The sequence below is a fragment of the Equus asinus genome, chromosome 4 (assembly GCF_041296235.1).
Source record: "Equus asinus isolate D_3611 breed Donkey chromosome 4, EquAss-T2T_v2, whole genome shotgun sequence".
Classification (NCBI taxonomy): Eukaryota; Metazoa; Chordata; class Mammalia; order Perissodactyla; family Equidae; genus Equus; species Equus asinus.
The window spans coordinates 133,312,565-133,336,816 of NC_091793.1; the positions used below are offsets into that span (position 1 = coordinate 133,312,565).

General features: G+C 39.5%; 1 protein-coding gene across 5 annotated transcripts in view; it reads left to right on the forward strand.

Annotated features, from left to right (window-relative positions):
• PLCL1 (phospholipase C like 1 (inactive)) overlaps nucleotides 1-24,252 on the forward strand; it is a 328,998-nt gene that overhangs the window by 280,682 nt on the left and 24,064 nt on the right. For all 5 annotated transcript variants that reach the window (XM_070508297.1, XM_014845974.3, XM_070508295.1 and 2 more), the window contains exons 4-5: nucleotides 1,875-1,950; nucleotides 4,105-4,214. In XM_070508297.1, the coding sequence (XP_070364398.1) occupies nucleotides 1,875-1,950; nucleotides 4,105-4,214 (186 nt within the window). The remainder of the gene's footprint in view (nucleotides 1-1,874; nucleotides 1,951-4,104; nucleotides 4,215-24,252) is intronic.

Genomic DNA, 24,252 nt, shown 5'->3' on the forward strand with positions numbered 1-24,252 from the left:
CTACTGTTAGCCACTTGATAAATTGTTATTCACAAGTATTCCAATTCCTCTTGGCAGTTGAAAGAGTTAATTAATGCAGTTAAAAAATCTGACTCATATGGAAGCAACCCAAGTGCCCATCAACTGATGAATGGGTAAAGAAGATGTGGTATATATACACACACTACTCAGCCATAAAAAAAGACAAATCATCCTATTTGCAACAACATGGATGGCCCTGGAGGGATTTATGCTAAGCGAAATAAGCCAGACAGAGAAATCAAACACTGTATGATTTCACTCATTTGTGTAAGATAAACAAACACGTAGACAAAGAGAACAGATTAGTGGTTATCAGAGGGGAAGAGAGTTGGGATGTGGGCATAAAGGGTAAAGTCACTGTATATATGGTGACTGAAAAATAATAATGTACGGCTGAAATTTTACAATGTTATAAATTATTATGACCTCAATAAAATAATTTAAAAAAAAGTCTGACTCAGTCCAGACCTTGTTGGGTGTCTAGTTTTACAGTTTTGATAGTCAATTTAGCCCTCCAAATAAGTCACTTTGAACTATCACTTTAGGCAGGAAACATGAGTAATTGAATTCTATTTCGTTGAATTAATCAATCATATTTCATTCACTCATTGGAGTAGACTGAGCTGCATGGAGATAGGGATTTGTCTGTTTTTGCTCATCAATGCATCAGACCCAGGCACTTGCCGCAGTGCTTACACATCGTGGCTGCTGAACAGGTGCTTGCTGAATGAATGAATGGTATGATTTTGCTCCTATGGAATTGTTAGGCACTGAAAATTTGTGATCCAATGTTCTTTTCCATTTGAAAATTTGTAGTCATAAACCACTTTGTATTTGGAAGTGATCCTATAAGGCTACAATCTGTTCAACAGCCTCGAATTATGAAAAATGTCTTGCTCAAGACCTTTTGTGTCCACTTTGGATTCTGCCTTGGACTCCCTTCAGAATGTTGAGCCAGACACATAAAACATGGACTGGCCAGATGAAATGGGACATTTACTGAGAGTAGGAGAGTGGTTGGAAATTCAGGAAGTGTTAGTTTGCCTATTGGTTGCCTTTCTTAGTCACTTCTTCCAAAGGCCCCAATCCCTTATATTTCTGATCACAACTTCTTTACCAATATTCATCTTGCCCCTTCTTCACATACAGATTTTCTTTCTCTGTCCCTCCAACACTTGTCTTGTTTCCCCTACTTTACTCAGTATGTTAGTTACCTCTTGGACATATTTGCTTTCTACCCAAACATGGAAGGCAGGGACAGCCATTTCCGTGTTATTGCCAACAAACTCTGCAGAATTAGTTCCTCTGACATCTGACCCACTCTTCATTCTTGCCAATGGAGCGGGAGCCCTTCTAGAGGGAGAACCAGACCTTTACCATCTTTGGGCCACCCAAATCCAAGCTCCCAGCTTCATTGATGTGTTCAGGAGTCCTTTAGCTCATCACTAGGTGATTCTCTATTCTGATTCTCATTGCTATTGTTCCAATGCCACTTGCCTTGATGTTGCAGTAACTTTTGAGGTGAGGGAGTGGAATAAGAGGTGTTCATAAATGTGGTGATCTGGAACTTAAAAAATGTGTATGCGTTGATTCATTAGTTATTTATTTGGCACCCATGGTGTCCCAGGCATGTTACATAACTGGAGCAATCGTAAGGTAGGTGACTCTAGGTGTAGTGTTGGGATGGATGGAGGTTGGAGCAGAGATTGTCCTCCCCTCTCCCTTCTCTTGTGGTTAAGGCCATGGTTCCCCATTACTGCCAGCATCCTGTGTGTCTCCCTGTATGTCATCTTTCCAATGAGCCAGTTTAAGGACTTCTAACAGCCACCTTTTTTATGCTTATTTTGTGACAGATGATTCAAGAGAGCCGGTTTCTCATAGAAATGGCAGATACAGTCCAGGAAAAGATTGTGCAGTGTCAGAAATCAGGTAATCTCCCCAGTTGCCCCCCTCCCTTATTTTGCTTAGAAACCTTAATGATAATTCCTGGCAGATTTTAAAAGTTTCTGCTTTTACTCTTAAAATTGAAATATTTTATGTCATATTTTAACTATATGCTGAGTTAAACATAAGTCTTTGTTTAGTACAAGAGAAATCTAGGTGATAGTAGGTGGGCTATATGTGAGTATCTAGGGGGGTGGTGTCTGAAGATGTCTAGAGAGGTGAGGGTTCTGAATCTACTTTTGTGGTTTGGAAGCCTATCAAGCCTTTTACTACACATTACCCCTTAGAACCACTTCATTTTTACAGTTTGAACCGTAATCCTATTAATACTCTAGATGTTTGCCTCATTTATTAGTCTTCATTTTAGATTTAGATTTCTTCTTCCTTTAAGTGTGGGATGGGGCACGTGTCTGTGAGGGCACACCTCTGCTTAAGTTCACCTTCATTCACATTCCTGCACTTTTCTCTCTCTTGGATTCACATTCTCCTTGATCTACACACACACAATAATGATTTTGATGAGGAAGATGGCAATATGACGAATGCTTGATTTATTTACATGTGATATACTAAGCGCATACACAGTGTTATTTATTTTCATAACAACTCTGCAAAGTAATCATTGTTACATCCAATCTACAGATGAGGCATCTGAGATTCTGAGAGATTGAGTCAATTACCCAAGATCCCATATCAACACGTGGTCGAGCTGAACTTTGAACCCAGACCAAACTTTAAAAATAGTGCTCTTCACTGCCTGGCCTGCAGGCTTAAATGTTTCAGTTGAGAGGAAGCACAAAAATATTAATACCAAATGCTTATGTAGCACTCCCATGTGCCGGGCACTACTTTGAGAGGTTTGGATGTATTGACTCATTTAGTCTTCATCACAATCCCTTGAGGTAAACACTCTTGCTATTGCCATTCCACCAAGGAGGAAACTGAATTGCAGAGACTCTCAGGGACTTGCTCATGCTCGCGTAGCTGGCTAGCAATAGAGGTAGAGTGTAAGCCCCGGCTCCATAGTCATGCCCTTACATGTGCTGTGTCATGATGTTAGCACCTGGAAAGTTCATGTGGTTTTAGGCTGTGTTAATAAAAGCAGAGTAACTAGAACAGGAGGGTGATGGTAAATCCCCACCTCGTGTGGGCCACCTCGAGCCCCCTTGGAGTGTGATGTTCCTGGGTGCAGATCCCTACATATCTCAACTCCAGGGAGCTGTGCAATGCAGTGGCCCGGCCTGGATGTCACCATCCTTAAAGAAGAGACATTATGAGTAAGCTGAAATGTGTTAGAATGTTTAATCTGGAGAAGAGAAGACTCTAGTGGACTTTATCTAACATCTTTCTTTGAATATTTAAAGGGCTGCACTGTGGAAGAGAGATTAGATGTTGTTGGTCTGGGTCTAGCTAGTGCCAAGGAGTGGAACTTCCAGGGAGGGAGACTTTGGCTTGATATCAGTCATAGCTTTCCAAAGATGGAATTAGCAGCCCAGAAGAAAGTGTGATTCCCGTCTCTGGGGTGCTAACACAAAGACTGAAGAAACAGATGATGGTGATGTTTTTTATAGTATTCAAGCTTGAGAAATGGTTGAGCTAAAAATAACTAAGGCCATTCCCAAATCTGAAACATGTAGGTGTTTCTAGGAATGCTATTTTTTAAAAAATCTTTTTATTTTTGCTCAACACTTACTAATTACCGTTGTTATCTCTGTGGGCTCCAGGGCCTCCTATGAAGCCATATGGATGGTTCATAAGGAAAAGTAAGATGTGTGCATCCATCACATATGGTTATCATTCACATATTTCATTGTTTCATATAAAAACCAGGTAGAGGACAAACAAAATATGTGTTACCTGTTGGAAGAATTTGCTTCTTAACTTCTCATGTCTTTATCTATGGCTCCTAGCTGTTTAAAATGTAATTTGGTCTAATGCGTTGATTATTGTCAGTTTCCCCTAAGGTGAACCATTTGATGGGGATGAACAGACTGGGAGGGAGAATCCAATTCAGGGATTTAGAAATTATGAGAGAAGGACAGGAATGGGAACTATATTTTTAATGATAATATTTTCATAATAAAAGCCCTATTTTTCTGAAATTTATGCTAAGAATTCTTATGTGTTCTCTTTTCAAAGGGATGGAGTTCCATGAGGAACTTCATAATCTGGGGGCAAAGGAAGGTTTGAAAGGAAGAAAACTCAACAAGGCCACTGAGAGCTTTGCTTGGAACATTACAGTGTTAAAGGTAAATGAAATTCACAGGCATCCCCTCTGCCTATATTTCTCTCCCCCTCATCTCTCCAGTGTGCAGAGAAGCATCAGTGATTACATAACGGGGATTTGAATTTTTCAGTCACATGTGGCCTAATCACCACGTTCACGCTCTAAGTGATGGCGAGATACATACTGGGATTGACACACTTTTTGCCATAATAGGGCAATGAGGTTTGTGGCAGAGGCAGAGGACAACACGACCTAACTCCTTTGCGTGATGTTTGTGTGTGTGTGTTTTCACTCACATGAACATTTCTGTTCAAGCCAATATGGCTGTTCTTGTTTGTGGAAAGAACAACGCCAAGTGTTGCTGGAGAAGTATCCAACACAAGTGATTTGGAAGAGGCTTAAACTACAGAATATCTGGAGCCATTCAGGATTATTTTATTTTGAGAACCGTCTCTATAAATAGACAGTTTTGCAAACAGCTTTAGAAGTCAGTTTCTTGAGATTATGATTTGCTCTGCTGAAAATTAATTTTAGGATTTTGGAGTAAAGATGCCACTTTGCATATTTTCTTACATGAAAGGAGAAATGATTTAGGCAGTTAGAATAATTTATTCTTGACAGTGTGATGGGAGAAAAACAGCCACAAGCAAAATTAATAACTGCTGACATTTAAAGAACACTTTTTATGTGCCAGGTACTGTTTTATATGAATTAACATGTTAATACAAAAACTCAATACAGTTATTATTCTCATTTTACAGGTGAGAAACTGAGGCATTGAAAACTTATGTATATTACCCAAGGTCACTCAGCTAGTAGCTGGAGGAGCTGGAGTATGAACACAGGCAGTCGGTCGGCTCCAGAGCCTGGGTCTTTAACCTGCTCTGCAGAGAGATGCTGCATGTGTTTATGAAAGTGCTAGGGAACTCTAGGACACATCACGAATGTTTCTTAAAGATTGAGTCCACAAATATTTGTTAAGTTCCTCTTATGTACTGGGCCCTGGGTAGGCATTGGGGATCCAGGAAGAACAAAGGAGATGCAGACCCTGACCACATGAGTTAGCAGTCTAGAGGCTGGGGGTAGGGTGGGGAAAATAGGCATCATTTGTTTACAGGCAGGGAGGAGCTATGGGGTTTATATAAAGAGGAGTTTATTTTATGCTAATAGAGTACCATGTGGCAGTGTGGATGCAGATACAAAGCTTTCTGTCCAGCAGGTATTTGTGTGGCCTTGTTAATGTGCCGATAACTGAGGAATGTGGTAGGGATACAAATATTGGAAGAGTAATTCTTGGATCTCCAGGACTAGTCTACAAGGGGAGACTGACATGCAACTAATAATGGCCTTTGGTGGCTCAGCACTTCAGTGTGACAAGCACTCTTGGCTACATAGTCTATATGCGTTTCCCCATCCTTCTTTGCGACAACCGTGTGAGCTTGAAACAGCTCATCCTGACCCTGATATGACTGTCTCCATGTCGCAGAGGAAGAAACTGAGGCTTAGGGAGGTTTAAGTTTCTTGCCTTCTGCTGAGCTGAGATCTTAACTCATGCCCATGGTTCTAACACTACCCTGTCCTCCTCAGTCCGTGTGACAAGTCCTGGCAGCCCAGTGCAGCGGGGAGGGCACAGGTGCTGCATGCAGACTGCCCCATAGCTGTGAGGCTTCAGCCAAGTTATGTAATTTCTCTGAGGGTGATAATAGTACCTATACTTGGTTTATGAGAATTAAATGAGATAATACGTACAAAAGAGCTAAGTGACGGTGCGCAAGACACTATATAAACACTTATATATACATATACATACGTGTGTGTGTGTGTGTGTGCTATTACTTTATACATATATAAGCTATTACTTTTGCCAGGTGAAAATGACCATTGGAAGAACAAGTCTTTTGTTGTTTCTTTTTTTATTTAAAATTTAAAAAAATTAATTATTATTTTTAATTGAGATATAATTGTTTGTTTCTTTGTTAACTTCTGACTTAAGCCCATTCACTGTTTTCTGAGGTTTGTTTGTGTGTTTGGTTTAGTGACAGGAGTTGGCTGCTAGATGGGGCCAAGCAAATGCTGTACAAATTATTCCGAGACAGATCTTTTGAAACAGAATCAATCTTCCATTATTGTAGCTCATGTACTAGCTGTTGCTATTTCAGTCTGAGCACTAGGAAATTGAACACGAATAGTGAACTTTTCCAAACTTCTAATATTTCCTTTCTCTCCTCCGTTGCGTTTGATGGGCCTGCTAATCAGGTGACCTTTCCCCAGGTGCTGAACAAATGACCTGCTTGGAGTTTGAATTTTAGCTGAGGGACACAGAAACGGGGCTCTTTTGGAGACTATTTATGCCAGTGGTACCTCTGAGAAGATCTCCTCTCTAAGATTCTTCCTTTATTTCTTGTATCTTGGATCTGGAGCTCTTAGTTCTTGCTTTGTTCTCTAATCTTCCTATTGATTTTCCAAGTTCTTCAAAGTCATCCAATAAATGCCCTTTTCCTTACGTTTATTAGAGTCAATTTGCATTACTTACAACTGGTTGAATTAGTAATAACCACACTGGTAAGAAATAATCACTGAATTAGTAGGATGTGGCAGGACTCACCTGTAAAGTTTTGCATTGCCTACTGAAAAGGTTTCCTTATACACAATTTATAGAAGTACTCCCCACTGTCTAGCAGGAGGAAGTGGAGATTGACCAATATTGGTTGAAGAGGTGGGTTCATGTAGCTAAAAATATTTAATTTCAATGTAATTTCCACCAAGTAAAGAAGTAGCTAGAAAAAGTGAGAAGTATGCCATCAGGGAAGTGGTGGGTTGGCAGCATAGAGTGGTGGAAAGGGGCGTTGGCTTTAAAGCAAATTGAGCTGAGACTAAAAAATGAACTCTTTCTGTTGTCTGCAATTCAGTATTAGATTGATGCGGTATTAATAAATGATGGGGAAACTGGAGAAAAATTTGTGGAGACAAAGATGAATAGCTCTACATACAATGAATATGAATCAGACTCACAGTGTCCAAATTTTTCAAGCCAGAGATGAAGACTTAGAAGCCAGCAAGGAGGCTGAAATCGAGATGGTCCTGGAAGCTCCCATACATGGGTCTTTCTTTCATTCATATTTTAGCACCATGCATGGGTCCAGAGTGGGGACTTCCTTAGCAGATTTTTCGCACTTCCCCACCCTTTTGCCATATGCCAGTAGCCAACTATAACAGTCATTTTCCTCCTATCCCTTTCTTACTCTTCACTGCTGAGCACAGAATCAAACTCCTTAAATAGCCACTCTGTCCATTTGGGATGATGTCATGGTGCTTGTCTCAATGACTCAGTCTTCAGTGTCTTTTCCAGATAATCGCTGGACCAAGATAGCTTCCTCTCCTCCCACCCTCACACATTAACAATTCTTCCCATCTGTCTTTCCTCCATGCTGTCCTTCAGAAATGAGTTTTGTTTGGTTATTAACATAATATTAAAATCTTACAATGGGAATTTTTTCTGTTTTTAAGTCTTCCAGAAAGAGATACTACATCACTTGCATAGCCAACCTATTGTAGTGAATTGTTAGTAATTTTGGAAGTGTCTCACTCATGAGAATTCTGAAGCTCTCTTGGAAGAGAGATATGAATTTATGCTGTATTATTGATAAAACACAATGTGTTATGAGTGGAATTCATTTACGCTCTTGGACTCCATCGAGAATATTTGACTCTTTAAGTACAAAAAGAACTTCATTGTAAGGTGGCTACACCTGTATAACTAAAATTAGAAAGAACCCGAGAGTAGAATTTTAGTGAGCCTTTCCTGTTATATATTTTTCTAACTTGGCCTGTTGGCTATTTTAAGGAACTAAATTCCATTATTTTTACATTATTTTAAAGTTTGATGAAAAAAAAAATTTAGCAGGCTAGAGAAGTATCAAGTAGAGATATATAAGAAATAGTATTAAAAAATATAATTAGTAAACATCATAAAGGAAAAGCTATGAAGTAGGTGATCACTAGATCTTAAAAAGAAATAAAAGGGTTAAGAAGTGGCTGGCTTCTTATTTGTTCATGAGTCTCATTGATTACTAGTTGAAGGATATGTATTAAATAAGTGATGAATAAAACACTATTTCATCAGTGAGCACTTCTATTAATTGATATGTATTTATACTTTCCCTAGATAGATTTCCAGCTTATAATTTAATGCATTCCAGTGTGTGCCATTAAAAAACGGAGTCTCCTTTATAGATTTATGTTCGGTAAATATGACTAATCTTTTTTCACCTAATTTTTTGGCCTTTTATCACTGCTTATGCCTTTGCTTCTTCGGCTTTTATCTTCACAACATTTTCCTTTTCCTTGGGAAGAGCAGAGGCTGAAGCCTTTCACTTCTCTTTGAGTATTTGTGTTTCTAACCTAGGCAGATTCTCTCATTCAGCCCCCAAATTTCAGGCCCTCACTTCTCTGGGCAATATTGCTATGAAAGGGAAATTATATGGATGTCAGTGTAGTAATATGCTTTCTGAGAGAGCCTGCAAAGAGGCTTTATTAAACAAAGACATTTAAAGTCTTTGCTCAGGTTGAGAGACAGGAGAAGAAGGGAAACAAGATGATGGGCCAATGGGAAAAGAATTATGAGGAGAGGCATCTATCTCTGAAAGACTGAGCGACAAGAATGAGTCTCCCTCAACTGAATGACCATAAATATTTTAAATCATTCTATGAGATACTGTGTGTGTTTGGGAGGGGGCGGGGAATCAAACCCGGCTCTTCTGGCAGCCATGATGACTGTACCCCTGGGGGCTGCTCTGAGGTTATATAAAGAAGAAACATTTCCAGCGTCCTTCATGTTGTCCATCGAGAACTTCTCCTGTGGTATTTCTGGCAGCTGCTGGCTATTGTTGCTATAGAAGCTGAGAAAGGCTAGGTTTCCTCCTGAGCCAACTCATTCAGAAAAGAACAGCTTTTTATGAAGTGTAGAAACAGATCCCCAATGACAACAATGCATTAATAATAAAGTATTCTTCGTACTGATATTACTTTCAATTATTAAGAAACATAAAGCAAAGTGGTCAACAGTACAGCCTCTGGAGCCAGACACTTTCTAGCTGTGTGGCCTTGGAAAATCTTTTGTCTCTATGCTTCAATCAATTAAGATGTGCTAGGTTGTGTTGTGGTAATAAAAATCTGAAAATTTCAGTGGCTTAAAACAGTGGCTTATTTCTTCCTTGCACTGAATGTCCATCACGGGTCAGCAAGGGTCATGTAGGAACTCAAGCTAATGGGGGCCTTTCTCAACGAACACGTCTACAATCCTGGGGGCAGGGAAGCACAAGCTAGTTTTAAACACTTCCGCCGAGGAGTCTCACATATCTCTTCTGTTCACATTTGACTGGCCGAAGCAAGCCACATGGTGAAATCTGACTTCAGTGTAGACTTGCTCAAGGAAGGGGAGCTGATATTGGTGAATATAATCTATGAGTGATAGGTTCCTCAACTATCCCCACCTCCTAGGGTTAGAGCAAGGACTAAATATATATAAAGTGGTGTCTGGTATATAGAAAGTGCTATGTAAGTTTCTATTATTTTTATTATTAATAATGAGCATTCAGTGCCTACGATGAGCAGTTAAGTGATTTTCACCCGTCATCTTAAGTAATTTTCCAGGTAACTCTGTAAAGTTACTGTTATTACACCCATTTTATAGGTAGGAGAACTGAGGCTCCAGAGGTTAGGTAACCTTCTCTTTAGCATGTAGGTAGTGAGTGATGGAACAAGGCTCTAACTCCAGAGCCCATGCTGTTAGCCCACTTTGCTATGTCTCAGAATATTTATAGCACCACAATAATGATGTCTTGTATTAACTGAGTGCTTTCTATGTATCGAGTATTGCACTAGGTGCTTTGTATCCATTATCTTAATCCAGGGGAGCGGGTGTCCTGCCTGGCTAACATGAGTATTCCAGTCACCTTGACAGTGTATTCTTGCAGTGCAGAAGGGTACATTGAGAGAGTGTAGCTTGAGACCATGAATTCTCCTTGTTCTGATACTACATTCACCAAGCAACTCTCTGGTCTCCACTTGGCTTCCAAGTATACTTTTCTAGTGGAGATAGAGTGGGTTGACTAAGGGACATAACTAGTCCCATCTGCCTGGCAGTCACATTTCTCTTAGTTAATGAGTCATTTAAGTTTCTTTTTCATCTGTCCATCTCCCATGAGTTTGGTTAGCATGAATCAGCTCCCCAGGGCCTCATCACCCCTGAGTGATTGGATGCAATTGAGCCCCTGGCCAGATACCATTGAGATTATGAAAGCAAAACAAAACAGCAACAAAAGTACCAAAGCAGAGGGCCAGACCCTCGCCCCACCCTGAGAACCCAGCCAGCCCCCTCCTGTTTCTCTTGGACGGCTTCACTCTTCACTGGCTTTTAGTCTGGACTTCGCCAGCCACCACATCTTCATGAGATGGAGGAAGTTTAAGAGCTGTGCCGCCAGCAAAAACTTTCAAAGGCGTGCTCCCTTTCATATTCCTTCCTCAGCTCACTCCTCCACAGCCTCAGTTTTGCCTCTCAGATCTACAATCTGTCCTTTATCACCTAAGCTGTTAGAGCAGAAGTTCTGGAATCTTCTTCCTTTGAATTACAAAGCCCAGACGATATAGAAAGGAGAGGTGACGTCCCTGTAGGTAAAGGCTTCACTGAAAAGAAAGGAGCCTGCCAAGAGGCCAAGGTGAAGAGCCTGTTAAGTCACCAGCCTTGAGAAGTGAACAAAGCTTTTAATCCTGTGAAGTCTAAGGAAAATACTTCCCAGTGATATGTATGAAATAACAAATTCTTGGGCTGTGAATTCCCATCTGTTTTATCTTAGAATTATCTAAGTGTTTAGGCCTAAAGGAAGTGGGACTACGAGTCTAGAAATCTATAACCAACTAATATAATTTTTCAAAATTATCTTATCTTCTCTGGGGCTAGATTTTCTCACCGAAAAATGAGATCAGACATTATGATTGCTAGGGTCCTTACAGGTCCTCACATTTTATGATTATGTGTTATTTTCCATCCTTTTCTGTGGCTTAACTATATTACATTGCTTAAATACATTGCTCCTTTTGTCACTAAACTTACCAATAGTGTAAATGTCTCTACTTATGTATTTTCCCTTTTACGTCTTGCGCCCCCACCTTTGTGTTTTTGGTTTTCTAACCCATGGCACTATGAGTCCCTAATTATATTCTTTCTCCACTCAGCCTCCACTGTGACCTCTCCACCGCTATCTTCTCCCTTCCTGAGTTCTCTTTCCAAATAAGATGGTCTGTACTTACTATCTTGTTGAGAAATTTTTTTCCAATGTTGTTTTATTGTGTAAAATATACATAACATAAAATTTATCATTTTAACCATTTTTAAGTGGATAGTTAGTGGTATTAAATACACTCATAATGTTGTGCAACCATCACCACCATCCATATCCATAACTCTTCACATTTTCTAACACTGAAACTCTATACTCATTACACAACTCCCCATTCGCCTCTCCCCCAGCCTCTGGCAGTCACCATTCTACTTTCTGTCTCGATGATTTTTGACTACTCTAAGTACCTCATAGAAGTGGAATCATGCAGTAGTTGTCTTTTTGTGACTGGTTTATTTCACTTAGCATAATGTCCTCAAGGTTCATCCATGTTGTAGTGTATGTCAAAATGTCCTTCCTTTTTAAGGCTGAATAATAGTCCATTGTATATAATTGCCACATTTTGCTTCTCCATTTATCTGCTGATAGGTACCTGGACACTTCCATGTTTTTCCTTTTGTGAGTAATGCTGCTAAGAACATGGGTGTACAAACATCTCTTTGAGATACTGATTTGAATTCTTTTGGAAGTAGAATTGTTGGATCATATGGTAATTCTGTGTTTAGTTTTTTTTTGAGGAACTATCATACTGTTTTCCACATTGGCTGTGCCATTTTACGTTAACATCAACAGTGCACAAGAGTCCTAATTTCTCCACATCCTCGCTGACACTTATTTTCTGGTTTTTTGATAGTAGCCATCTTAATGGGTGTGAGGTGCTATCTCGTTGTAGTTTTGATTTGCATTTGCCTAATGATTAATGATGTTGAGCACCTTTTCATGTGCTTTTTGGCCATTTTTATATCTTCTTTGGAGAAATGTCTACTCAAGTCCTTTGCCCATTTTTGACTTAGGTTGGATTTCTTTTTTTAATTGTTGAATTTTAGAAGTTCTCTATATATTCTGGAATTAATCCTTTATCAGATATATGATTTGCAAATATTTTATCCCATTCTGTGGGTTGCCTTTTTGCTATGATGATATTGTCTTTTGGTGCACAAAGTTTAAAAATTTCCATGAAGTCCAATTTGTCTATTTTTTCTTTTGTTGCCTATATCTTTGGTATCATATCCAAGAAATTGTTACCAAATCCATTGTCATGAAGCTTTCCCCCTGTGTTTTCTTCTAAGAGTTTTATAGTTTTAAGTCTTGCATTTAGATCTTTGATCCATTTTAAGTTACTTTTTTGTATATGGTGTTAGGTAAGGGTGCAACCTCATTCTTTTATGTGAATATCCAGTTTTCCCAATACCAATTGTAGAAAAGACTGTCCTTTCCTCATTGAATGGTCTTGATACCCTTGTTAAAAATCATTTGACCATATATATGAGGGTTTATTTCTGGGCTGTCTATTCCATTGGTCTGTATGTCTGAGTTTATGCCAGTACCACACTGTTTTGATTACTGTAGCTTTGTAGTAAGTTTTAAAATTGGGAAGCGTGAGTCCTCCAGCTTTGTTCCTCTTTTCAAGATTGTTTTGGCAGTCAGGGTCTCTTGGGATTTCATATGAATTTTAGGATGGGTTTTTCTATTTCTGCAGAAACATCATTGGGATTTTGACAGAGATTGCATCGGATGTGTGGATTGTCAGTACTGTAGTACTGACACCTTAACAATATTGTCTTCCTGTTGGGAATTTTTGCAAACAGAATGATCTTTTATCCTTTCTTTCATTCTGCAAGGCTGCCCTGCAGTGAAAATACTCAAAAAATATTTTAGAGGTTCTGATCATTAAATTCAGAGGATAATTCACAGAATTTCTTCCATTCTTGAAAATTAGACTATAGTCTGTTAAGTTCCATGGGTGAAGTGCTCTATAGTAAAAAGCAAATTGTACAGAATTGGCCGTGTACGTAATCACTATCTCAAGACACACCTGTCTGTCTGTTCCCGTTCAGCCAGCTAGCTGTGTATCCATCTGCTCAAAGACTTCCCTAGGCACCTAAAGAATGTCTTCTGTTGTTAGGTTAGGTGTGCCCAATAGCTAGTGGAAGGAATGTTGCGTATTGACCTGGTCTACATCTTCTCTAGGCTACATTTATTTTTAAAATTTTCATTTTATTTTTTAATTTATTTTCATGTTTTGGCCTATTAAATGTTTTAAAAATATTTGAATTTTGGCAAGCACTTAACAATATTTGTCATGCTGTAAATGTTCACGGATTGCTACTGAGAAGGGCAAAATAGTGATGATGCCAAAATTGAGGATCTGATTCTAGTGGCAGCTGGTTTAGTCTCACTCAGCCTAGCAAACCCTAGACTCACCTGTAATCTCAGGCCTGCATTACAGTGCGTGCCGTTTATCACGAGGAAGAAGGTGGCAGGTGAGAGACAATGGATAGATTAGTTCTAGAAAAATACTCATCTCATGTGTCTGTACCATTGTCTTAATACACAAAAGAAATTTTTATTAGGCCTTATAAAGTGAAGAGTATACATTGAGAGGCATAGCATTTATTCCTGGGGTTTTATAAGCTAAGTTTGCTATACTCAGACTAGGTGTTTGAAAAAGTACTCCTAGACACATTTTTAGAAACTTGTTATTATTTGGCTTATTAGTTCAGAATAAAGACCTTTCTCTCCCCTCTCAAGAAGTTGATTTAATTTATCTTCACTTCGACATTTATAAATAAGACAGTGCAAAGTGTAAAAGAGGCTTCTAATCCATAAATTAGCAAATGGTAATTTTGTGTGTGTGTGAAACCACATTCATCCATTCAATAAATATCTGTAAACCCCTACTGAGTGCTAGGCTCTGTGCCCGGCGATGTGCTGGTGAATGAAAACATGGTCTCCTCGTCTCAGGGAACTGACAGTCTAGTGGGGGCAGTTATTGACAATCACGTGCTGCATATGAGATTTGTCACTGTGATGAGTGCCATGAAGGTGAAGTTGCATGGCACTGTGAGGCTCTATAACAGGATTTGACCTAATGGGAGAGGTCAGGGAAGTCTTCCTTGAGGAAGGACCAGTTGAGCAGAGAGTAAATATCTTTAGCCTTTCATGGATTCTAGAATCCTGCCTTGTATCTTGATACTTGAGTGTAGTTGCCAAAGCAATCTGAAAATAATGGTGAAAAGAAACAAATCAAAATAAAGATGTGCTGGACCTCCTCAACTTAGTCCAGGGGGTTCTAAAGTGTCTGCCTCACTCATTTAATTACCACTCATTAGCGTCAGAGTTAATTTGTTAGTATATCAAATCTGGTCATGAGTCATGTTGTTAATTACAAATGAATTTAATCATTCATCTTCTAAGAAAATCATCTGTAGCAACATTCTATGTCCGTGTGTATCCATAGAATTTATTTGACAGCTTCAAGTTGCAGAGGAGGATGTTAAAAGTTTGGTTTTTGAGAGATTTCTGTGATTGAAAGCTGAAAAGATGCAGAGAGAGACATATATAATGTACAATATTAGCTGTATTAGCATTAGGAAAAAAGGCAAATTCTTTTTAAAAGAGTATAATTAGTGCATCTATGATAATAAAAATGTCACGAATCTAAAACATTATTTCAAACAGCTCTTGTCCAACAATATGCGACAATTCAGATGGAATATTAATGCCTCTTAGCAAGAAGCAGGCTGGTTACATGGTGTCCAGATTTCTGCCTTGGGTGGCTGCATCCCAGCTGTGCTGCCCAGGAGTTTAGAAGAGATAAAAGCCAGACTGCTGACATGATTATGGAAACACAGACCACACTTTATCTCCAGTGGAACTAAATTTAGTGTCTCTTGGAGGTACGTTTTTTTTCAGATGAAAGCTACATTTTATAATGATTTTGAATAATTCAAAAGTGGCAGAATCCTAATGAATAGATGCATCATAGACCAGAGGACGTGGCTCCAACTTGTGAGGTTAGGGAAGGGCTTACTTTTCTGGCAGAAAAACTTTCTTTACAGAAAATTTGTCTCTTACACACAGAGTCTTAGTCTAAGGTGAATCTTAGCTAAGGTGAGTTTGATGTCTTAACTCTGTGAGCTATTTTCTACAAAGATATAAGTGGAATGAAGACCTTGATAACGATGGCGTTTCATTCTATATTCTTATAGCCCTTTTAGGTTTTTCAGACACCAGCTCCACTTCTTTCCTTGTTACTCTAGGGAGAGGCAGGTGGGACACATCCATCTAATATCCTTATTCTTAACCCAAAACAGAGCAACGTGACCTCACTTCTCTGAATGTGTATGTAAGTGTGGTGTGTACTTTGTTGAGTGAAAACAAATCCAGGTTTCAGTAAAGAAAGGTTGTATTCCGGGGCCGGCCCTGTGGCCGAGTGGTTAAGTTCCTGCACTACACTTCAGCAGCCCCAGGTTTCGCTGGTTTGGATCCTGGGTGCGGACATGGCACCACTCATCAAGCCATGCTGAGCGGCATCCCACATGCCACAACTAGAAGGATCCACAACAAGAATATACAACTATGTACTGGGGGGATTTGGGGAGAAAAAGAAAGAAAAAAAAAAAGAAGATTGGCAATGGTTGTTAGCTCAGGTGCCAATCTTTAAAAAAAAAAAAAAAAGAAAGGTTGTATTCCAAAGGGTTATTGCAATATGGGGAAGGGAACTGATGCAATAAATAGGGAGAATACTCCTTCCATAAAATCTGTAACCTTCTCAAAGGTCAGGCAAAAGACCAGATTTTTCTTTTACTGGGAGGGGCAAACAAGGCTAGAAAGAGCCTGATATGGGGACTGGGTGGCAGGGTGGTGTGATGCTGAGGGAAAATTAAGAAGGGGCTGTGTGTGGCTCAGCCTGGGGGAGGACAAAGTTCAGAAGACTGAAGGAAGCAGAAAAGCTTAACTGAAGTTTGGCTGAGTCAAGGAAGCAGATTTTTTGTCCAGATTTGTTAGTGGGTACAGACAGTTTAGCTAATCCTTTCTGGAAGGAAGCTGGAGGGTCGGTGTCTGGCCCTGGCATAGGTAAACTGGGGGGTTGGCGGGGACCCCCATGAGTCCTGTCAGTCAAATGGGGAAAGCTGGTCTTTTGCAGAGAGCCATTTCCTGGAACACAAATGGGTGGGAGATTTCTTAACTGTTGCTGTTTTCCAGGAGCACAGGGGTCAGGTAACATTTAACATGGTCAACATACATAAATAAATATGTATATAAACATATTGTATATGTGTGTATGTGTATATATACACACAGGTATATACATATCCGTAAAGGTAAATATGTAAAGGACAGTTTAGGTTAAGAATAACAGAATTAGACATTACTCTTTAAAGCCATATTGAAAAGATCATAATGAGCAGCAAGAAAATTTCCCTCGATCCGGAAGTGGTTATCTTCCAATTTAATTAGATTTCTCTTATTTCAGGTAGGTCCAGTGTGCTCAAATATACATCATGTGTGAGATTCCATCCTCTTAGAACAGACTAGGGTGGGGTGGGAGGGGGAACAGATCTTTTTTTCCCCCTTATTTCCCACTTCTTGAAAAACAAACTTGAATTGTTAATCACTCCTCATGTATTGGTGATACTCGGAGCATTTGTAATAAGTAAAGGTACCTATTCACCTAAGCAGAATAATTAGGAGTTGAAATTTTCTTTTAAGGAAAAATCCATAGCTTTATGAGAAGATTAGTTATTGATTTTTTGAAAAAGAAATCCCCTTGGATTTTTAAAAGTAGGTTTAAATTCATAAAAAATTTACACATAACTGTTCAGAACACTGTTTGAATGAGGCAAGAAACGTTCATCATGATCATACGAATGTTTTGAAAGAAGGTGACTTCTGAACGGAAGAGACTCCCTGGCACGGAACTGTGACTTAGAATTGCGTCTTAGACTTTTGCATTACCAGAGGATTTTCTGGAAAGGTTATCACATCATTAGGTAGAAGCTGCTTGCTCTCAGAGACAAAGAAGAGTGTAGGTTTCTTTCAGGCTGGAGGGAGTCCTGGTGTGCAGCAGAATACACTAACCCCGCTGATTCGCTTTGTAAATCTGCCAGGACAAAGCTATGTGTTCTAAAAATAGCCAAACTCTTTGTTTATTTGAAAGATATTATTCTCAATGGACTTGTGAGTCAATGGACTCTGGGATGGAAACTTCTTAAATTGCTTTACAGTGTACTCCAGGATAAAAAAGATTGTAATCCAGATCTCTCAGAGCTATCCCTTAATCAACTAGAATATTCTAGATCTCCCAGGTGTCTGCTACTCAGCAGCTGGCATTGTGGAACTAGCATAGAAGTGATTTGTGGATCTTGTTGCCTGGGAAAATTAATCTTCTGGGCCAAAAAGAAGGTCCTGATCAATTCCCAACAAATCTAGTTTCAAGTTGAGCTTTTTTTCTTAAACATGCATTAAGAGTTGTATTTCTCATATACATTTAAAATATCCTAGATACCCTAAAAGTATGGCGTGGGTTTCAGCAGTTAATCTGATTGCCTTGGATCAGAAATGTGGTTTGTCTCACTGTAATTTTCTATTTCTCCAGATTTAATTGAGCATCACTTTTTTTTTTTTAAAGCAAAAATATAGAGAGAGGGAAGGTTGAATGTTTTGGAGAGTTACTTATATTCTCGAGGGGCACACAAATGAATCAGTAGTTTATTCCTTCACGCTGCCTGGATGAGTTCACTTTGGACACCTGATAGAACAGTCAGATTGACATTCAAGAGCTGTAGACAGTTTATTTGCTTATGAAACCATGGCTGGTTGCACACCACTTCCCCATCTCCTCACCTTCCAGATGGTTTCTTACACTTACACGTGTTAGAGGAAACAGGCTCTTTTGTTTATTGTGGATTTCATATCAACCAAGAAACTATATCCAGGGCTGCTAAAAATGAAGCTGGTGGGTATATGCTTGTGTTTGAAAAGTGAAAAGTGTATTTTAATAGTAACTATGTCCTAATATTAAATCTGAATAAATGAGACTAAAGATTCTTAACAACGTGTGTTGTGTATCCTCTGAGTCCGCCCATAGAGTCTTTTCATGTAATGTGAAACTGGATAGGGAAAAAGCTAGCAACTTCCTTCCTGTTCTCTTATCTGTAATACATTTTTGCCTGGGAGAGGAAGACTGTCACTGAAGGGAACAATTATATGTATATATAGTGCATGCTTGTATGTGTGTGTGCGTTACAACATAGCCCCCTGATTCTTATATTAAACATACGTTTATGAACCACACTCATTGTAAGCTCTGTGATAATACATGTAGATATAATAAGAACAATATTGGAGAAATGACATCTTCCTCTGAGTTTTGGGTTATCTAAAACTTAGATATCTTAAAACTCAGTGGTTCTTGTGAAAAGCATAAAAATGCATAACAATATGGTAATTGCAAGCACTGCCCGGATGGAAATTCCATTTCTGAATTTTGGAAAGTACTTTTTTAGCTACTAAATTGTGGTTATATCACTCAGACCGAATCATTTCTGCTGTCCTTCACTTAATAACTACCACCTTACAGATTATTGGGTTCATCTTAGAAAGTATAATTTTGTTCTAGAACTTCCTTTCTGGTCAGAGGGAGAGGGAGCAAATAGTGAAGTGATTACCACTGTCCTTATTCTTTAAATAACTGCTCCTGGGAAGGTCATTTCCTTTGGCTGCTTTGTCAAGGATACCCAGGAAGAGTTTTCACAGGAGACCCTGAACTACAGCTGGCCTTGATGATTAATTACTTGAAACTTATGAATTTCATTGAAGTTAAGCATCGGTAAAACCAAAATGATCTCCATGGAGCTCTTGATCAAACATTTCTGCACCAGTGCAATTTTTTTTTTGCAATACAAGTTTTAACAATCTGATCCCTGAATTGGCCAAAGCTGACACGTATACTACCATATAAGCTATGTACTACCCAGCTCTGGGGGGTGCCATTCCCTTTGAGTCTGTGGTGCCCTCTGGATTTGTCACATAGCTGCCATGAAGTTGTCAGTCTCAGCATTTTCCTATTTTTAGCCTTCTGTTTTCCATGAAGTTTTGGAGAGTGTCTGTGAGTATTTATTACTTATATTAGTTGTAATTATTGTCTACTACAGTGATTTTCCCTAATAAAGGTTTACATTTAGAAGTCCTTAGTAATTTCAGAAGGATTCACGTACAGCGTGTGTCTTCTTGTGAGCCTGCCATTTATTTATATATTGAAGCACAGTGGAGACTCTCAACAATCCAGATTATTCCATATATCAGATGAGGAAAATTTTATTTGTAGCTTAGTGAGATCTTAAGTGTGATTGGTTTTGACAACCAAACAAACCTGATTCAGTTTGCAACTCCAGATGACAGAAACAGAAGGCATTGGGAAAATAATATCTAATCCTCTTTTCAAGTCTAATACAACCTTCTTATGAGAGAAAACTTAATTAAAATTCTTTAATCTTCAGAAAAAATGTTCTAAATTCACTTGAGGATTGAAAAACAAACAAACAAACAAATCTTTTTGACAGCCCAACTAGACTGCAGTGAGATAAATGTTTTGATATTTCTGTCATCTATAGGAAATAATTCCAAGTTCTTGGCCTGGATAGAAGGCCCTCTGGGACGGGGCCTTTGCTTAGCTCTGTACCTTCGCGTGTCATGCTCCCACACTCCCAGAGTTCCGTGGTTCCTGGAACATAGCGGGCAGTTTCAGGATTCCATGCCTTTGCACATGCTGTTCCTGGTGACTGTACGGTTCTTTTCCTCCTTGTCAACGACCAGTTCCCCCTCGTCTCTCAAATCCAGCATAAGTGGTATCTGTTACCTTCCTAGGGAAGCTTTCCCTGCTCTTTTCTCTCCATGATCCCCATCTCCCAATTCTCATCAAGACCAGATACTCAGTCTCCTTTTTAGCGCTATATCTTAGCAATTTCATTGCTGTGTTCCCCACTCTGACTCACTATATTGTGATGATTTGTTTCCATGTCTTTTCTCGTACAAAGTTACTCTCTGTCAGTGGGGGGACTGTACCTTAGCACGGTGCGGAGCTTAAACGGAGAAAACAGAGGATTCTAGAAGCAGGCAGTTTGTTCAATATAACGTAACTCACTAGTAGGCAGTGGAGCTGGATGCAAACTGGATCTGGGTGACTCCAAAGCCTGATTTTAAAATCCACAGTCATGTTGTCCACGGTCACCATTTGATGCCTGTGTGCCACTTGGGAAGGTGGGCATTTCGGCAGTTCTCGGCAGCTCCCCTTCTCATTGCAGCTCATTGCAGTTCTTGGCAGCTCCATTTTCTCATGGGGTTGACATTTTGTCCTCTTCCTTCTTCCTTCTGCCTCTGGGGAGTTTCATCTTCCCTGGCCTGTCTGACTCAGGTTTGTCTTTTCCTACCAGGGTGTTCTGTCTTCACAGAATGCAGGCAGGTAACCCGGTCTTAGCCTTTTCTCTCAGGAGGCCCAATGCCCACCTTTAATTTTTTCATCCTCTGGGTATCCACCTTCTGTCTGTCAGGCAACTAGAGACTATTCTCAGGCTTATTTATCGAGGTGCACAGCTTTCCAGGTCACTGCTTGGGCTCCTTCAAGCCATTTTCCCGAATTTGTGCAGTATAAGGGGGGAGTACGCATACATACACAAATATCTTGAGTATGCGTTATAGACACTTTTTGGTGGCCCTATTCTACATTTTACAAGTCTAGTGCACACATTCAATTTTTTGCTATTACTATAGAAATAGCACATGCTATGTACGCAAGACATTTTGTTGAATTATTTGAATACAAACCTAGATAAGAATATTAAAAATTGTCCTGGTGCAATAAGACTTGAGTCACGATAGCCTTTAGTTGCTCACAAGAGGACTGAAAAAAGATTCTTTAATTCTCCTTGGGTTTCTTGTCTTTTTCCAGCATGGTTCAGATATCATTAACAATCCAAGTGACTGAACTTTAGAATTTTTTATATGATCTTTTTTTAAAATCTGGGTAACTTTCATCCTTGAGTTCCTTCCTCCCTTTGTGAATCACCACCATCTTCATCACTGTCACTCTTTAAATATTTATCAAGAACTCATTGTATACCTAGTGCTATAAATATATGAAAATGCCTTGAGAGTTTGCGCTTCTAGAATTCACTTATGCCCCAAACAGGCAAACCTTCTCCCATTGGCCTTAGTTACACTTTTGGAAAAATCCTCTCATCTTGAGAACATCATTATTTTTATCCAATAACTTAGAGTGTTACTGGAAAACAACTTGTATACACCAGAAAGAAATGGGACATTTTAGGGAAACTCAGAATATTCACTGTAAAACGTGAATCAAGCATATGACTAATGGGAATTGATGAATCTTTCTTCCAAGTATTTTTCTTAATATAGAATGCACTTTAGCAACAGCAACAAATAATAACAGCTAGCAGTTAAAAAATGCTTATTCTCTCCTAGACAATATTCCAAGTGCTTCATACTTATTAAATCATTTAATTCTAATAATAATCATATAATGTAGGCATTATTGGTATTTCTAATTTATACATGAGAAGACCAAAGGACAGAAAGGATAGGTAAGAGCTCACCTTTAACAAGGTGAGCTAGCTGATGAGTGGCAGAGCCAGAATCAAAACCTAGGCAGTCTGGCCCTAGAGTCTTTGTCCATAGCATGATGAGACTGCCCCACCTGTTACACAGATGTTTCATATATGATGTATGAAAAAGCACATTGACAACCTAAAGCCATACTTTATAATAATTAAAATCCTAAACTTACAGGTATATAAATGCAAGGGGGGTTCTGGATGGTCAGAGAAGGCTTTGTTATTCAAAGTACAGTAGGAAAACTATGCCAAAATTTTAAAAACAGAGCTTTTCAGTGTGATTGGATGTAGACAGTAAGTTAACCTGAGATACAGATTGGAACATTGGGAGGGGGAGACTGTTATGGGCTGGATTGTGGTCCACCCCCACCCCCGCCACATTCATATGTTAAGTCCTAACCCCAGTATTTCATAATGAATTTCAGATTCTTGGAGATAAGATCGTCACAGAGGTAATTAAGTTAAAATGAAGTCATTACGGTGGGCCCTAATCCAATAGGACTGGTGCCCTTATAGGAGGAGGACATAGACCTACCTAGAAGAAAGACCGTGTGAAAATATAGGGAGAAGATGGCCACCCACAAGGCAAGGAGAGAGGCCTCAGAAGAAACCAACTCCTCCCATAGGTTGGTAACAGACTTTCGGCCTCCAGAACTGCGAGGAAGTAACTTTCTGTTGCTCAGTCCACCTGGTCCGTGGTACTTTGCTGTGGCAGCCCTAGCAAACTCATACGGTGACTGTCTGAGTCAGTTTGGGGTTCTATAACAAGAATACCATAGACTGGCTGGCTTAAACCACAGACATTTGTTCCTCGCTGCTCTGGAGGCTGGGAAGTTTGAGATGGGGGGTCAGCAGGTCAGGTACTGGTGACAGCTCTCTTCCAGGTTTCCTCACACGGTGGAGAGAGCGTGAGCTGGAGTCTCTTCACCCCCTTAGAAGGGCACCAATCTCATCATGGGGGCTCCACCCCCATGACCTCATCCAAACCTAATTACCTCCCAAAGGCTTTGCCTCCAAATACTATCACATTGGGAATTAATGCTTTATTAACATGAATTTTGGAAGGACATGTTCAGTCCATAGCAGTGACCCAGGAAGAGAAAGATTGAAAGCTAAAGTTTAGGGAGTTTTCTAATGTAAAACTCATTAGGAATACCTCCTCCCCCCCGCCCCCCCGGAACTGCACACACACGCATTTCTGTTGATCATTGGCTGAAAAATATAATTTAATTAGAATGAGTTTTTATGTGAAATGGGTGACTTGTTCCTGATGGGGCCAGATAGGACAGTGTCCTTACTGGTGTGATTAGAATTCCACAGCTCACATCTCCCACCAAATGTATTCCTTATTACTACACTGGTTCCTGCCTCCCCCAGTTATACCTCCTGTCACTCCATCTGACCTTGAAATTGCAATTAGTATCATGGTCAGTTTTTTGGTTATTTTCTCCAGAAAATTCTTGTCAAAAAAGTCCTGAGTAAACGATAGGGGCAATATTGGTTATAAAAGGATGGGCTAGTTTTTGGGTGACTTGACTATTCCTTGCCAGAATTAAAAAGCTGGAAAATGAGATTCCGCTGGGGGTAGGAGGCAATGGTCCTGGGAAATTCTAGGCTGAGGCAAATGTGTATTCAGTGGCACCCAATTTATTCTTTCACTCAACAAATGCATTTGGATCCTGCTTAGCAAGGGCCTGTCCTGGCTGCTGGGGATACAGCTGTGCACATGACAGAGCAGCTGCTGTGCTCACGGAGTGTACATTCTTGTGGGAAATGCAGTGTTACGAAGTACAAGCCATAATTAGTTATTTAACTGTAATTGTGGTAAGTGCTATGTCGGGAAATAGGCTGGAGAGTGTGAAAAATAATTTTACTTAATTCACTATATTGCTGAAGGTTGGCACCATCTTTTAGCCTGAGCTCTCCAATGCAGAAAACACTGGGCACAGGTGTTGATTGAAATAAAAATAACTAAAATTAAATAAAATTATATATTCATTTCCACAGGGGCACTAGTCACATTTCAAGTGCTCAGTAGCCACATGTGCCTAGTGACTACCATACTGGACAGCAGAGATAGAGAATATTTCCATCATCACAGAAAGTTACTTTGGTGAACCTTGTCTAGGCTATAGAGTTATGCCAGAATTATAAAGTAAAACAAGAGAATCCTTAACTATTAATTCCTGAGAGATTAGAAGATATATATATATATATCTCTACCAAAGGAGGCCACTTTTGGCTG